Raw genomic sequence first — 18467 nt, forward strand, 5'->3', positions numbered from 1 at the left:
AGTGGTGGTTTTTATCACTGCCCATTTTCTAAGTATCTGACAAGACCTCTGAGGCCATCCATGCCAGCAGAAAAGCATCAGTGCTGCTACCAATGGCAGGCAAATCATCTTCAAATCTGTCTTCAAGAAAATTTACAACAGTAGTAGAATTACATCACCCTCCTAAGGACTCAGAAGTATGAGCGACATAGACTTAGGGCGTCAAAGATTACAAAAACATCTTTCAGTTATGGCCTCCAGGAAAATCGCTAGGGGCAAGAGAAGCAGGTGAAATGAAAAGGAAGAGCAGCAGAAAGGAGGAAATAAATTGGGATTTAAAATTCATTACATTTTTTAAAATAAGGTAAATGAAATATTCCCGTTACAAATATTAAGGGCACTCCCAGGAAAAGCTACAGTAATAGACATAACCCTAAAAATTATCTTCTTTTGAAATGCAATTTTTCAAACTTCAAGAGCCAATTTTTATAAATGTATAATACAAAATATAAAATCAAATTCAGTAAGAGGTCTTTAAATATTTCAATACATCTCAAGTTCTTTTAAAAATTGTTAAATTTTACTATAAATCAATGAATTGAAATAAATCCATCTACTGTTTAAAGGATCTGAGATCCTGTAATGAAAATAAACTCTGATGGCAAGAGATAAGAGGGTTTTTTTTTTTTCTCTACTAAAGAAGCTAAATTGCAGTAGGTTACAGATATATTTTAATCTGTTACAGGAAGCTTTATTACACGCAAAGCAAATAAAGTACTGACATAAAATGTAGATATAAAAGTAATACTTTCCATTTTCAATTTACTTACCTGACTACAAAAGTTCTTATTTATTATGCAAAGTAAAACTGGAAATTCTACTTTGTTTCAGAGGCAGAATCATAATTCCATGGAACTCAAGTAGAAGAAAGCTTTGCTACCAAAACTTACAAGAGTGAAGCACATTTACACATCTTAATGTTTCACTGGCACATGTGGCTCTTTACCAATATGGCAGCAGTAAAGAAAAAGTAGACTTGGGCTCTTTCCGTAGCATGCCTTTTAGCTTTTCTCTCTCTTTTCTTGTTTCCTGTCTTCCTCCCTGCTCTTCCCACAACTTCCCATGGTTCCTAGCTTCAAAGGGCATCACAGTCTCTTAACGAATTTTGAGGGTTACAGTTCTCATGTCTATTACACCAGGGAAATAACAGGACACAGACTAGCCCTCCTATAACGCTCATTCCCAGCCCCAAACCATGTGACCATCACTGTAACTGAGGATTCCTCCAAATGCTCCAGGGGTTTCAGTTTTAAACAAGACTTTTTAAAGAACTGCTCCATTCCACTCTTCAAGGTAATATCATGGGGTTTATCTTCCTACCAAGATAGTGTTTTTGAAAACAGAAATAAGACCACATTAACTTTATAGAACTCAGGAACTACTGTTTTTAATCATTCTTAACATTAAAAAAAAACCCTAATATTATCAGAAATGTGATAACAGTCAAGATTTTCTTTCTGGTTCATTAGTTTTCCTATGTTATTGTTGTAATCTATAAGGCACAAGCTCAGTGAAAGATTTATTTCATTAGAGGAATTTTAAAAACCCTATAAATATCAGTTTAATGATACAAAGTGAGCCTAACACTAATCTTTAAATGTTATTAAACAAATGAAAGGAAAAGACTGCTAATTCTAGGGGAAGGGAAGCCAAGCCATGGATGTTTGCACACTTATTTTCACACTTACTTAGCTTATTTAATAAGCGAAAAGAAAAAACTACAAACATAAATCTAGTTGCCTCATAAAAATACTCGATGAGAGTGGGGGTAACAGTTCTATAAAAGCAATCTTTGAGCTAAGTAAAGTCTCTGCAAAGAAGTTTTTACTTTTCATATCATTCAGAAGCTCGAGGCTGTCGTGTACATACTATTTCAGCATTTTTGAAGGTGATTCAATTTATGAGAGTCCTCCTACCTGTCTCTGAAGTTCTGCCAGATTGTAAGGTAAGGCTCCCTCAGCCAATGGGGCTATTCTCTCAATATCTGCCAAAGTCAAGCGCCTTCAGGCAAAAATATGAGAAAGAAAGAGCTGTAAGACATCAGCAAACTCCTCATACCAAGATTATCTTTCATTAGGTAAAAAGAGGGTAAAAAAGAACTATGGTTTAAAAGCAGTATTTCTCTATTCACACAGATAATTTCAGTAAGAAAAAAAATCTTCAGACCCTGCTTGCCATACAAGAAGAGACTCTAGAGGAATATTGTGGAGTACACAAATTTAATGACTCCAATGATGGATATTAAAAGTAAAGAAATAATTCTTGCCAGAAGTAAAGTATAGACATTGACAGTTCATACACAGTAAATATTCCCTTACATACATATTTAATGCATAAGGGCAAAGTCTCCTGAGAAGAAAAAACACAAAACTGATAAAAACTGGTCACCTTTAAGGAAAGGCATGGGGTAGAAGAGACTTTTTTTACAGCATACTCTTTTAAACTCTGAGTTTTGAACCATGTGAACATTTTGTTTCTAAAAAATTTTACTTTAAAATGAGTACCTTCCAAGAGCTAGCTAGAAGGTCACTTCAGATCCAGTTTTGAGAAGCACTTCTGGAAAGCATTTATTATCATAAAGGAGGCTAAATACCTTCACTATAAATGTGAATTCTAGATGGATGAGACATAGTCTGATATTTCATGTTAATCACCAAAGACTGGCTGGTTTATTCAGTACCATCTCTAGCTCAACAATTCATTATGCAACATGAAAGCAATAAATCATCCATGCACACTCAACTTCTATTAGTCCTCACTTCTAGAGTTAAAACGCACTTTTCAGCTATGCCAACACCTAAATAACTACTAGAGGTGACTAAAGAAATCTGATCATTTAATAGGTCGTAAGTCTCCTATTCCACAGATCCGACTGGGTACCCACAGACAAGGGTTTTTCACCTGGATTTGCATGAGACTTTGCAAATTAAAGACTCTCTATGTTCTTCAGGTTTTTTTTCAGTGTATAAAATAGTGATAAAACATCTAAGCTTATCTGTGATGGTAACCGTGATGATAATGTCACAGGCACATTTCAAGAAAATGATACTCTCCAACACAAAATGGTATATACTGCTTGGCTAAAATGCCCATTCAAAATGAATCAAAAAGATTATAAGACTCCAAAACATGTCCTCAATTTATCTTATAAATTTAGGCATATTTCTACAAATCTCTAAAAATTCCTAACACCTCCAGAGTCCAGATTAAATCAATTTTCTACCCTCCTCTTACTTCTCATTTCCCTCTCCCCTATCTCTTTCATTTGTCTCCCTTCCCCATTTCTTCCTCTCACACCTTTCAGTCCCTCTCTTTCACCTGTCTTTCCATTTCTTCCATCCCTTCCTCTCCCCTCCTCTCTTTCTTTTTCCCCCTTGTTTTCTCTCTTGTTACCTTTAATCTGTCTTCCTCTATCTCTCCCTCCTCCCGTTTCTCATCTGTGCCTCTCTCTCTTTCTTAGAATTTATACACTAAGTAAACCATTGTTTAAATAAACTGAAAGAATACCACTACTTCCTGTTAAATTAACTGTTCTAAAAAATATCATAAAGAATTATTGAAATAGTTACCCTGTAGCATTATATAAATCTGCAAGCTGGTATAAGATATCAATTTCTAGTGGGGTGACTTGTCCATAACGTATGGCACTCTGGGCAAATTCCTCTGGAAGAAAAAGAAAATATTTTAAAATCTTGAAAGATTCTTTACAACAAACTTCTGTCATAAGCAACTATTACCTAAAAGCTAAAAGCATTTTAGTATTATGTTAAAAATCTAAGTTCAACTATACAGAAATAACTACAAAAATATGAAAGCTGGCAAAAGATAAAATGTTAAGATGATGAAATGGCAAAACCCGATAAAGATAAATTAACATCAGATATAAAACAATCTTTTTAGAATCCTCTATCTTATTTGCTTTAGTCTCCAGAATGATAAGATAAAAGAATTGGCTATTCTCCAGTCACCTAAAACATCCTACTACAATTTGGCAAAAGAAGTAGGCTTGCCCATCTTTCTGTGGCAACTCCTTTCTCATACAAACATTAGCTGCTGCCACAGTGCCACTGACCTGTTTGACAGACTGGGCCAAGGTTCTTTTCAAATCTGTCAAAGCCACTTTTCCATTACTGACCTCAGCATCCCATTAAATCCACCTGGATTCTTGGAGACCATTATGGCCCAAGTGAAGCATACACACATGGTAACATACTCTCTAGATCTGGCTTCAGAGTAGTAAACTTAGATCAACCTCATGCCCTAGATAAAGAAAAGTGAAAATGCTGAGATTAAAATAAATACACTTATTTTAAAAATCTTACCCTTTGTGACTTCAACATCTTTCCTTGTGCCAGCTAGAGTGCTATATATCTTACGAACAAGCTCCATGTTATTCAGCAAGGAGTTAAATGCATTGAAGTATGAGAAGCTAACCTGGTGTGAAATACTTCCTCCAGCTGCCTAGGAAATGACAACACAAAAAATTAAAACCAAATAAAAACAAAAAAACCCCACATTTATGGACATTGAACTTTTCTCAAAGAAGATCCAAAGGGGTCTTCATTATTAACAACCAGTCCACAAATACAAGAAGGGTATCGTGCTGAAACACTGTCAGTGCATTTCATGCCCTCAGGGAAGTCTATGTAATTTAGATTTTAAGGAAGAAAGGAACATCTGGAAGTTGGACTTCATGGTTCATCTACCTATAAGGTCAGAAACAACAAATATAATTATCACAGATCAAAAACAAAGATTATTTAAACAGGATTTTCAAATCTTCGACTATGGAACTCCAGCTAGTTCTGGAGAATCCAAACATCAATGTACATTATAAGGAGCATTTTTAAAACTTGCTTTTTTTCCAAGCACACACAGAAAAACCAGTGGTAGCCTTAAAATTTAAGACTATTTCACAGTATCAACTTTCCTAATCTTTTCTTTTTTAAGCCCATTGTTGTACTTAAGATACAGAACAGTCTTGCTGGGCTCTGATCCCTATCACAAAAGGTACAATTATTAAAAACTCCAAAAGATGTAGAGAAAATCTAGGGAGGATTTATTTGCTGTAAATGATGTCTTTAGTGGAACAGCACTAAAAAGGTTCTCTCATGTCTGCAGAAGGATGGGGGGCAATGTGGCCTTCATTACTTCTGCAGGGTGAGGAGGTAATTTCTCTGCCATTGGACATAAACTCAAAAGAGAGTATTTTTCATAGTTTGCAAAAGCCTAATTTCTAAGCCAAGAGTCATAAAACCCATGATTAAAAACCTTCTCTATTAAAAACTCAAAATACTTACAGAAATAACAGTGTGACAACCTTAATCATAAAAGTCTATTAAAAAAAATGTAGGTGATGGGCAAATGTTCCCACTCCCCAGCAATCCCTCACAAACTTGTGTTAACCCAAATATATATGATATTTGTACTAGCCTGAATTTGGATACCAATGAACCAAAAGGAAGACAAATTATTTAATACATTCCTCTGGGAATTGAAATGGCACTTGGTAAACAGAGGCCATAACAGGTCTATCTAACTCGACTGGAAGAGATTAAAAGGGTCCCCTCACCCAAAGGCACTGAGTCCTTTCCAGTATTTTCTTTCCTTCTTCCCTCCCTCTCTCCCTTTCTGTCCTTCCTTCCTTCTTTCATTTTTTTGCCTGGGGCATGAGGTGAGGGTAGGGGAGTGGGAGATGGGTGTCAAGGAGGTGAAATGTGTAGGAGAAAGTGACATGCTCCATGTTCAAATTCACTGAAGAAAAAGAACAGAAGTTGATCTTTCTACCCCGTCTAAATCAGGGATAATGATCTTCAGCTGAAACAACAAAAGCACTCACTGGCTTCCCTCCATTTAAAACAAGCAGCAATCAAAAACTTATACGTAAGTACAACACATGAACAAGAAAACCGGTGAGTGAGGAAGGTTTCACCACTCTTCGTGAGGAAGTGGATGACATCAGTTTGCTATTGGTCCAGATGATTTACTTTCTAGAGATTAGCAGTTTAAAGAACAAAAAACTCTCTGGTCCATGCAGACTGAATGCACAGGTGAAGGGGGCAGAGAGAGGAGTGAGCCACAGAGGTTGACGCCCACATATTTCCTCCATACCTTCTCCCACAGCCATGGTTATTAAAACAGTGTAGAAGCCAGTGATGATCCCTCTAGCAAACAGCACCCTGCAGACAACAAAGGAAGGAGCCATCCGTATAGCAAGGCTTTGGGAGGCTTTGGGAGCCTGGTGGGATGGAAAGAGGCCAAAGGTGAAGGCAGTAGTGTCTGGGAGAAGTACTGCCCACTGGAAAAAGTAATTGCACACCCTTGTCTACAAACTCCCTTGTTTTTTTAGGTGGATTCTGTAAATAAACAATTTGGAAATACATGAGAGCAAGACTGTCGCACTGAAAAAAGGCTATGACTTGGGGAAAGACTATTCATTATCACCCCCTACTATCCCACCTCCCTTACACACACCTCTTTACCTTCTACCAACCAAGCATAAGGTTAGAATAGTTGAGAGTCAGACAGGTCCGGGGAGCAATCTAGGACAATGGTTTCAAAGGTTTAAGGAAACAGAAAGTTGAATTGGTTGCTTTTTACTTACTGAGACTAAGTTCTCCTCCACGAAGGGAGTAAGCATGTGAGACCGAATGGTAACCATGATGTCACTGAAATCCAGACCAGAAATCACGCCACTTTTGTTTTTGTCTTTCAGTGCAAAGGCTTGTCTTGCATGTTCCAACTGTAGCTCCTGGAGGGAAAAGTTAAGAGATGAGGCATTAGACTGATTAAAGCACATCCCAAGTGTATGTTTAGAAAAAGATAGCCATCCTTCCCCTACATGCACTTACTACAAAAATGAACAATATACAGCTCTGAATGTACAACAAAATTCATTTCTTTTTAAAAAGCACATATTTTCCTGAAACTGTACTACATTTGCTCCTCAGGAAGAAAAGTGAATCACAATATGTCAATAAAGGAAGGAGAAAAAAACCTTCTTTACATGAAAAGTTTTCAACACTGAAAATAGATAGTGTCTTTTCAGTGTTTTAATTTCACTTTAAAATAAGTAGTGAATCTCCTGCTTGAAGGTGTTCTTGTCATCCAAGAGCACTTTTTGAATTAGTTTCCCTTCATATCCAACGGTTCTGCATTCACAGATTCAACCAACCACAGCTCGAGTTCTTACATGAAAGTTACAAATAACAAACTGCATAACTAGTATCCAGCTGTCACTGTGCGACTTTGGGCACAGTTACACATGAACTGTAAAACAATCCAGATTTCTGAACTTTTAAACTATTGGGCAGTCAAGCTGTGTAATAAATGACATCAATAAAAAATAATGCAATTTGCCAGTAATACCCTAAGTACTATACAAAAGTCACAATTAGACCATTTCTGCCCTGAGGACACATGGCATAATCCAAATAAATTTGTTATCACACATAGTAATGGTGCTGTTGGATGTCACTTTCACACTATTTGCAACTCTGGAAATAATATTTCTATCTAAATATATAAATATTATTCCTAGATAAAATTAAATAATGCAATCTTCATTACCATTTATTTATTAAAGCCTACAAATCAATGCTGCTTTACCCTTTCCTGACATTTAAAATAGCTTTTGATAGAAGTTTCACTGTTTTACAGATTAATTATATTTTCCCATATCCCAATAGTAATTCAAAGACATTAAAATTGCCCTAGTAGGCATCTCATTAAATTCATTAGGCTATACACTTTCATATGGCCTTCTGTATTTGTATGACATTTAACAATAAAAGTTTTTTAAATATTTTTTTCTTAGCAGGTTGATAGGTTAGAGACTAGTATACCAAACCTACTAAATCTTTCAATAATCTTAACTTTAAATAAATTCAGTAACATTGTAGAAAACATCTAAACATTTTAGTATCCATCATCAAACATCTAAGTATCTGGATTTTCTTCAAAAGACCAATAGACATAGAGAAACTAAAACTCAACTGGTAAATATGTATGAAAGATACAAAATAAACAATGAGCATGAGTTTTCTCTTTCCTACTGTTTTCTACTTCTTTTTAATTTCAACTTTATTAAGGTATAATTGACAAAAAAACTGCAACATATTTAAAGTATACAACATGAGTTGATATATGTAAGATTGTGAAAGAATCCCCACCATTGAGTTAACACATCCATCACGTCACATTTATTTTTTTCATGTTTGTTTGTTTGTTTATTGGTATTTTGGTCTGGTATTTTTTAAATATTTATTTTAATTCTCATTTTGTATTGATATGTAGTTGATCTACAATATTAGTTTCAGGTGCACAGAAAAGCGATTTAGTTATACATAACTTTATTTTTTTCAGATTCTTTTCCATTACAGCTCATTTTTTTGATGATAACTTAAGTTCTACTCTCTTAGCAAATTTCAATTACATAAGACAGTACTATCAACTATAGTCACCATGTTATACATTAGATCTTCAGAACTTATTCACCTTAAAACTGAAAGTTTATGCTCTTTTTCCAGCTTCTCCCTATTTCTCCCACCTCTAGCCACTGGCAATCACTATTCTACTGTTTCTATGTGGTTAATTTTTTTTTTTTAGATTCTACGTATAAATGATATCATGGAGTGTTTGTCTTTCTCTGGTTTATTTCACTTCGCGTAATACACTCCAAGTTCATCCATGTTGTTGCAAATGACAGGATTTGCTTTTTTTTTTTCAAGTTGAATACTATTCCACTGTATGTATGTGCAATAATATATACATACATACATACATACATATACACATACCACATTTTCTTTATCCATTCATCTGTCAATGAACACTTAGGTTGTTTCTATACCTTGGTTATTATGATAATGCTGCAATAAACTAAGAGTATAGATATCTCTTTGAGACAATGATTCTGCTTCCTTTGGATATATACCCAGAAGTAGGGTTGCTGAATTATGGTAGTTCTGTTTTCAATTTCTTGAGGTTCCTCCATATTGTTTCCCATAGTGGCTGTACCAGTTTACACTTCCATCAACAATGTTATACAGATTCTCTCTCATCCACATTTTTGACAGCATCTGTTGTCTCTAGTCTTTCTGATAACAGACATCCTAACAAGTATGAAGTGATATTTCATTGTGGTTTTGATTTATATTTCCCTGATGGCTAGTAGTGCTTAAAAACTTTTCATGTACCTGTTGACCATCTCTATGTCTTCTTCAGAAAAATGTCTATTCATATCCCTTGCTCATTTTTTAATTTGGTTATTTAGGGGATGGGGGTTGTTTTGGGGTTTGTTTGGGTTTTTTTTTTCTACTGAGTTGAATGAGTTTCTTGTGTATTTTGGATGTTAACCTCTTATCAGATATGTACTTTAAATATTTTCTCCTATTCCATAGCTTGCTTTTTCATTTTGTTGATGGCTTCCTTTGCTGTGCAGCTTTTCAGTTTTATGTAGTCCTACTTGTTTATTTTCGTTTTTGTTGCCTTTGCTTTTGGTGTCAAATTCAAAAGATCATTGCCAAGATTGATGTAATTTCTTCTAGGTTACCTCATTTGTTGGTATATAACTGTTTATAGTAATTTCTTATGATCTTTATCAGCTATACTATCTTCTCTTTCTTTAACATTTTTTGTTTTTTTGGCAGGGTGGAGGTAATTAGATTTACTATTTATTTATTTATTAAGGAGGTACTGGGGATTGAACCCAGGTCCTCATGCATACCAAGCATGCACTCTACCATTTGAGCTATACCCTCCCCCCTTGTCTTCTCTTTCATTTCTGATTTTGAATCTTCTTTTTTCTTAGTCTAGCTAAAGTCTGTCAATCTTATCTTTCAAAAAAACAGTTCTTGGTTTCAATGATCTCTTCTATTGTCTTTCTAATCTCTATTTCATTTATTCCTGCTTTGATCTTTGTTATTTCCTTCCTTCTACTGACTTTGGCCTTAGTTTATTCTTTTTCTAGTTCCTTGAGGTATAAAGGTAGGTTATTTGAGATTTTTCTTTTTTCTTAATGTATAAAATTACCTCTTAGAACTGCTTTTGCTATATCCTGTCAGCTTTGGTATGCTGTGTTTCCATTCTCATTTGTCTCAACATATTTTTTTATTTTCCTTTTGATTTCTTCTATGAACCATTGTTTATTTAGGAGCATGTTGTTCAATCTCAAGTTTGTAGATTTTTCTCCTCTTCTACTTCAGTCATTCTTCCTAACTCACTCCATCCTTCTATCACCTCAGCTCCAACTACATCACCCTTCAAATGAAGCAGGACTTTTTACCTTTATTTCACTCTTAAAATACGATTGAAAGTGTTTCTCATGAAAGTATATTCCTGAGAAGCATCAGAAGCAGACATAGGTCCACTTCCTATCTTACATAGATTCTCCCTTCCTCACTTCTCCTTTTTTCCTCCTATTTATGTTTTTGTTATGCCTGGTCTTCTCCATGCATATACCTTAGCCTGTAAGAAATATCCAGTGGAAACCATGGGCATGATGAAGCCTTATTAATGACACTCAACACTGAAGAAAATCTGCACCTTTATATTAAAGACAAAGCAGAATCCTCATTTCAAGAGTAATGTTAGAAGAATACATTTTCTATTTTCTATTAGGTCAACAGTTGAAGGACTCTTATGTAACTTTAAAAGATATATATTTGAAGTACCAAGAGGAAACTATAGAGCATATGGGACTGGCTTCCAAATGAGCCAGCAGGGGACAGAGTGGAGTATAGATTAAAAAAAAGACTGGCCAACAGTTAATAATTGTTCATACAGGTTGATGGGTACATGGAGATTCATTACATTATTCTATTTTCAAATATATTTGAAGTCTTTCAAAATAAAAAGTTTAAAAAATTAAAATTAAGGACTTCAAAATGAGAAGCAAAACAAAGGGGGAAAGTTCCACATATAAAGCTCTCCATTTATGTAATAATCAAAATATCAGGGTAGAATAGTTACTGTGATTACATTAATGAAGAAACAATACTCTGGACTTATAAAAGATAAAATAACACTATTCTAAAAAGATAAAATAATATAATAAGTAAAGGATAAAATAAATCTGCTTCTGGATTGAAAGGGTAAGAAAGAGAACTGAGGGAAAGGGTAATGGGATAATGCTAAAAATGCATTTCATTTAACTATATGATGAAAATAGCAGAGCTTCAGAAATGCGGCTTTGGATGAGACTGAACTAGCACATTTAGCTCCACTGTCTTCCAAAACTCTGCTCTTCACTAAAATCACAGTAAAGAACTAAAAACAAAACAAAACAGAAACCCAAGAACAAAGAGAACAGAAAAGAAGACAGAAACTACATTTTTAAGATTAGAGAGCAAAAGGGCAAGGGACAACTGGCTTACCAGGCCCAAGAGAACTAGAAGTGAAGAAAGCAAAAAAGCAATACAACAGACATAACAGAACCCCCAAAGACTCAGGAATTGGCTGTACTAGTCCCCTTAGAAGTGATAGTGAAGGTGGAGCTGAAAACAGGAGCCTGAGATGGAAATCTGTTTAAAACCAGTTAGTTGCCTGCCGTACTCCACCATAGCCAGGCCTTTATCCTTTTCCAAACATGGCAGAGGACTAGGTGAGTTTAACAGAGGATCTCTGGACTAGCGGAGACCAGGCACAGTTGAAAAGAGGTAATTAAATCAAAGTCCATCTCCTTACTAAATGTTGAGACCTCCAACCCTCTTGACATACTCAACAGTATCAAAAGCCAAATCTAATACTCCAGATGGGAGGCTAGATGATTATTCTAATCCCCCAATCCAAAATAAAAGACCTGAACATACAGATATTAGAGAGTCCCTAATAAAACAGCCTAGCCAGAGAACTTTAGTGTAAGGTCCAGCTAGTAAGTTCTACCATGAACTCAAAGCTCCCAATAAGCCTCAAACTTAATTTTAAATAGGAGCAGAAGACCAAGAACAATCAGACATATAAGAAGAGTTACTAACATGAAAAACAGAGACCCAAACAAAGAAAAAGAAAGTAACTGGCAGGAAACAGACACTTTGCTGGGAAAAAATTAAAAAACAAAAACAAACAAAAAACCCTGTCTTTAATATCTTTGGAGAAGTGAGAGAAAACAATACATCCATGAGAGTACAGTATGCTATTTTTGAAAGGAATATTTTAAAAACCAAAAAGAGCTCCTGAAAATAAGAAATATAACAAAAATAAAAAACTTAATAGAAGGTTCAGAAGAAAAATAGAGAAATGAAAACTAAAGGATCATACATTTAATATATTTACTAGCTCTAGACAGGAAGAAAATAGAAGAAAAAATCCTAAGAATATTTTCAAGAATTGAAGGGCATAAACTTTCAAATTAAAAGAACCCACTGAATGCCCAGCATAATAAACTCACACCAAGGAATATCATTCTGAAATTTCAAAACACTGAAGAAAAGAAAAAAATCTTAAAAGATTTGATAACAGGTATTCAAACAAATACATGTACACTACTGATCACAGCAGCACTATTCATAATAACCAAAAGGCAAGAAAACAAGTATCCATCAACTAATGAATGGATAGATAAACATGGTATAGCCATACAATAGAATATTATTCAGCCATAAAAAGGAAAGTACAAATGCAGGCTACACATAGACATTCTTTGAAAACACTATGCTAAACAAGAAAAAGCCAGACACAGAAAGTCATATGGTATAATTCCATTTATATGAAATATCCAGAATAGATAAATCCACAGAGACAGTAAATTGGTGGTGGTCAGGGGCTGAGGAGAAGCAAAAATGGGGTGTGACTGCTTAATCAGTACAGGTTTCCTTTTGGGGAAATGAAAAGGTTTTGGAACTAGATAGAGATGGTGGTTGCACAACACTGTGAATGTACTAATGCCACTAAATTGTGTACTTACACATGGTTAATTGTATGTTAAGTGAATTTTACCTCAATTTTTTTTATAAATAAAGAAAGGTCCTGGATTGCTCCAAGAGGATGAAACTGATAGAATACCCACTGAATTTTAAACATATCAAAATAAGATTTTAATAATGAAGGCAAAATTTGAGACTGAATTAGTATTAATTCACTGAAAACGAAAAAAGAAAAACTAGCATCTCTAAGAAAAGTAATCATTTTATTTATGCATGGTGTTTACAAAATTGTGGGAATTCAAATATGATTACTGATCTAAGCAGAACCATGACATAATTATATGGAGGGTGAGGACAGAAAATGTCCAAGTCTGTAGTATGAGGAAAAGGTAAAACAGCAAGCTCTTAATCTTCCACAGCTTGAGTTAAATGAAAAATACCAAAGAACGAAAAATTAAAAAGTAGAAGTGCCAACACAAGTTTATTACTTAAAGTTGTGAAAACAAACTCTGAAAGAAGCAATGATAAGAATTTAAAGAAGCTGTCTCTGGGAGTGGGAAATAAAAAACGGGACTGAAATACCACAGAAGATTGCTATTTTTTGTAATAAACCAAATAAAATTAAAAGGAAGGAGGTGATAGAGTAAAGGCATACATTTATACCAGTTACAAAAAACTAATCTCACCTGAAGAAACTGTGTGAATTCTGTGTAGTTAAGATGCTTCTTCCGATTATGCCCGAAATGCAGCCGAATAAACTCACAGTCCCAGTTAAAAGGGATATGATGATGAATAATAGTCTGTCCAAAAATTTCTTTGACATTTTCTTAAAAGGGAAAACAAAAATAAATAAATTACATCTGGAATAAGTAGTTTAGTCCACTGCAATGTTCCTACAGAAAGAAATTAAGAGAAATTTTAAAAGTCAATATTATCTGCTTCTATTAAGATTAGCTGCAAAATTTTTTGTGCCCAGAAACCCATGCACAGGAACACAATTAATACAAAATATAATTTTACAGTTAAGATTGTGTACCATTACATGTAAGGCCATGAGATTCTTAATTTCTCTTGATTTAATTTTAATTAGGAAGTGATTTATATCTTGCACTATAAATGGCTGCTACTTTGCATTCTAGTATAAAATCAATAGTGTTTTCCCGGTTCCTCAAGGAGTCGAATTAAGCCCTTTATCAGAAGCATGAATACCTAAATTACAGTATAATGCAATATTTGTCATACTAAGTATGGCTTGATTGAGGCTTGATTATTACATTCACACTAGCCTGAATATGTCTATTGAAGATAGGTATAAGAAATACTACCAAAAGCATATCATTAGCTCAGCAGCAAGCACCTTATTAAAAGCTTCTGATATTGTCAAAAATATGGTCTTGACACAAAGCTTCAAAATCCCCATAAAAACCATGATTATTAGTCTCAACTATTAAAATATTTTAAGATCAGTGAAATTAGTGATTCACTTTTAAATAAAGGACTAAACACAGTATACTAACTTTTAGATAGGAACCAGTCACACTGTGTAATATACAACCAAAACCCTCTGACAGCTTGTCTTCATGCACTAATAATGTCATTCACTTTCTTACACAGTTCTACACTTACTATGAAAGTCAATTCACAAATGACTGGTACTTTAACAAGCATAGACTGGATAGACTAATTTAGAAGCTCATGCCAAAAAAAAAAAAATCATTAACAAAGTTAAGAAAGCAGGAAGCCTGTTTTACTGATGTCTTAAGAAGAAAATTATTTTCAAATTTAAGCCAATTATATTAGTGAAAGGGTTTTACCATCTATAGCTATCAATTATACTAAATAATTAGTAAATATAAGCTTAATGTTTTAAAATCTCCAACTAGGTTATTTTCTCTAATTTCTGCAAATGCTTTGAATATAGATTTCATATTGTAAATGGTTTAATGGATTCCCTTTAGTTTTATATACCTTTTTTTGTTGTTGATAAAAGCACTGCTATGGTGGGGGGTGGGGAAAGCATAAGAATCCTGCACTGGATATCCTACCAGTCTGGACTCAACATGACAGCTCTGAGTAGGTCACAGTTATCAGTAATTGGAAGAAGGCATTGGATGTCACTGGGGAGATGGGATTCTCATCTTTTCTTTCAAATGGAATGTAGCATTTATTTCTTGCCTAAGTAGCAAAAGTATTTCAGAGTTTTCAAATCATATCAAGTATTTTCACCTTCCATAAACACAAATTAAATATATGAATTTTTGTTTCTAAAAGCAAAGAACTCAGTAGCAAGTTATGGGACTCTAACCAACACAAAGGATTACCCTTAAATCTATATGAAACTTCAGCAAGTTGTAAAATATGTTAAGGTTTTCAAAATAATTAAAATAATAAGGGTTGTAAAAAAAAATATTTAGAGTTAAAAATATTACGGCAACTTAGCAAAGATTTTTTTAGGACCCTAATTTAATTAATTAGCTGCTTCCATTTCCAAATTAATTAATTTGATTTCTTACTTTTAAGGTCTAACAAAGTGTTAATCGAAGGGAATATGAAGAAATTAATGGAAAGCATATTAGGATAACTTAAATTACTACATATATTTGAGTAATATTAAGATAAATTATCTAAGGGAATAAGTTATTTTATAATCTTTATTGTAAAGGCCACAACTTCCCAAACTTAACTATTTGATAAGAAGTATATATATATATATATATATATATATATATATATATATATATATCTACCTAAATAAGTTTTATATAATAGTGGAATAAAACTGAATTCTCTTTATATGATTGGAAAATATCAGAATCTCAAATGTGAAACTTTATCAAATAAAGCCAAAGATTCAATAGCTTTCAAACTTACTAAAATTTAACTATGAAAATTATTTTCTATTATCACAAGAATATTTATGAACCAAAATTACAATGTATAATTTATATTCAGAAAAACAGCTCTAAGATAAAAACTTTTAACTAAAATCCTATTTTGTAAACTTCCTAGCAACCTCTAAATAAGATTTTACAATACCTTTGAAACAATTATAATGATAGCTTAAATTACTCATACTAATTTCCCCAAATATAGAAGTGTCATTTTCCATGAGTATTTGTTTGAACATTTCCCACTGCTCCCAAAGTGGTCAATTGACAGTTTTGTATATGGTTTTATTATGACCTTTATTATGTGCTGTGGTTAATTAACTACCCCCAGACACTTTTAATTATTTTAGCCATGTCCCAGGCTACAAAATTTCAAACCTACTTTGGCACCTCTTGATGTATCCCACTTCCCTTCTGTTATTATTTCCACTACCAACTGCCTAAGGCTAAATCAGGAAGCTTACAGAAATAATTAGTATAACTACTGTTTTGAAGTCAAATTCATAATTACCACTTTACTTTTACCAGGATATACTTAACAACAACAACAAAAAAAAGTGTACAGAAGCTCCGGAACTAGAGAGCTTATACTTGTGTGAGGCAATAGCCCAAAGAGCTGATGTTCTTCTAATCTTACCCGGTTTTATCAGGTTCTGCATGACATGAAAGGGAACACCAATGAGCTCAAATATCCTCAATATATCTAACTGAAACTACATAGCAAGTTTTCCCCCCTAGAGAGAATCCCGTCTTTCCAGTGGCAAACAAGGGTCTTTAGCTCTCCAAGGAGTGCTAATTCAGTGGCCACTGTTCTGGCCTGGATGAAAGGGATATGACAGTCACATCTTATTGGCAGCAAGATCTGATCTAGTGTTTTATACTAGGTTGGCACTGTAAGGGAAATAGGAATCCATTCGTTTTCTGACATATGGAAAACAATAGACCACTTTTTCACTTCCTGCTTATGAAAGAGATGGTTTATAATTCCTTTGAAAAGGGATTCGGGGCCAGATACAAAAGTAGCCTGTCATTATGTTCTCTTTGCTTAAAGGAGAGGAGCACAATGACTTGTCAGGAGGGCAGATAATGGTGACAACTGTGATTAGGTAAAAATGTTCACAGACAAATAACATTAGTCAGTTTAGCTGTATCAGTCACTTATGATGATTGGACTAGATGAAATGTACCCTGAAGCATATATATTATGTAAATATGTCTTAACAGAGGTTTTAATTTCCCCAGCAGCCCACACTGTGTCTCCCCGTCTCATCCACCCTCATCCCTCCCCTGGTCTTTATGGGAGCTTCCTGCTGGTCTTGTTCACCTTTCTGCAGTACAAAATTACCTCTGACCGGGGCTGGCACTCTTCTCCAAGACTGCCGCCATGCCTGCTCCATGAATGAGCCTGGAAGGAGCTGCTGTACCAACGGTGTGGCCAGAGAACTCCTCCTGTAGGTATACAAGCCATCAGCCCTGTGACACAGCCCACCTACCATCAGCCCAATGACATCCTGATTCCAAGGATTCCAGCCCAGCAGGAGCCACTGCTTCCAGCTTACAGGCTTGAGACCAAATATTTTTACTGTCAGGGAAAAAAAGGTCCTCAATAACTGAATTTCACCTGCACGGTTCTTAAAATGAAGTCAGAGAGGCTTGTAGAAGGACTCTCACCACGAACAATGAAAATCCTTGCATATAACTGAACAAAAACAATGGCAAGACTTGTGGAAGTAGAGTTTCTCAGTGAAGGAAAACTTGGGGGGAAAGAAGAAGAACAACTAAGAGACCAAAAAAGAAAACAAAGGAAAACAAACAACAACAACAAAAAGATCAACAACAGGAACTTGTAGAAGTCGTCCCAGCCAACACAGCAAATCAGGCCAGACTTCTAGGTTCTACTTCCAGGTGGGTCATTAGTTTCCTGGGTGACCTCCTCTGTTTTCCAGAGGGAACGTACTTCTATTAACCCTTTACCTACCTCCAAAAGGGACTACTGTACAATCAGTCAAGAGAGTAGTCCTGCTGCCAAATATCTGTAAAGGTCCATTTCTCAGGAAAGATAAGTTTACATTTAAAGAGCGTCTATTACTATAGAAGCTAGATGCTTCAACAGTCTATCACCAAACGGCATAAAAACAAAGTAACACCATGTCCTCTTTTTACCTCAAACCCTAACGCTACTCTAATAGCTTTGAGTATTAACATGACCTCTGCAATATCTGAAAGGAGTCTCACAAAATCTTCCTGATTTAATTTGAACACCCAAGTGAAGCTCTAATTCTTACAAAATTAAACTAGGTATTTATCATTAGAATTTCACATTATTCCATGTCTATACCTTTGTTTCCACTGAGAGAGAATATGACATTTTTTATATCTAGACTTCCATCTCCTGAATCTTTTAACAAAAGCAGTGGTCATGCCTAGAACATCCCAATCTATTATTTCCTTTAGGGAAAAAGAGTTTATTTTAGAGGTGCATATGGAACACATTTTTATTTGTGATACATAATGATGGTCAAACACAGTATAAAATCAAAAGGAATCTTTACTTTTTGAGGGTTCCACAATCAAGGGGTAAAGATGTGCTCTGGAAAAGTTTCCTTCAGAGTTCCCATTCTTGGACAAACACTTTCAAACACATGTTGATGAGATTTTTAATAGAAAATTTAGAATA

General features: G+C 34.6%; 1 protein-coding gene and 1 non-coding gene across 6 annotated transcripts in view; both read right to left on the minus strand.

Moving 5' to 3' along the window:
• SLC25A12 (solute carrier family 25 member 12) overlaps positions 1-18467 on the minus strand; it is a 98123-nt gene that overhangs the window by 31477 nt on the left and 48179 nt on the right. For 4 of the 5 annotated variants that reach the window (XM_072961158.1, XM_072961156.1, XM_072961157.1 and 1 more), the window contains 5 exons: positions 13589-13728; positions 6644-6790; positions 4362-4500; positions 3609-3702; positions 1956-2040 (listed from right to left, as the gene is read on the minus strand). In XM_072961158.1, the coding sequence (XP_072817259.1) occupies positions 1956-2040; positions 3609-3702; positions 4362-4500; positions 6644-6790; positions 13589-13728 (605 nt within the window). Of the gene's footprint in view, positions 1-1955; positions 2041-3608; positions 3703-4361; positions 4501-6643; positions 6791-13588; positions 13729-17135; positions 17240-18467 lie in introns of all 5 variants that reach the window. The other variant, XM_015247705.3, reaches the window with a different exon arrangement.
• On the minus strand, positions 9728-9801 carry TRNAT-GGU (transfer RNA threonine (anticodon GGU)). Its single transcript has one exon. It is a non-coding gene; the product is annotated as a tRNA-Thr (tRNA).

The sequence above is a fragment of the Vicugna pacos genome, chromosome 5 (genome assembly GCF_048564905.1).
Source record: "Vicugna pacos chromosome 5, VicPac4, whole genome shotgun sequence".
Lineage (NCBI taxonomy): Eukaryota > Metazoa > Chordata > Mammalia > Artiodactyla > Camelidae > Vicugna > Vicugna pacos.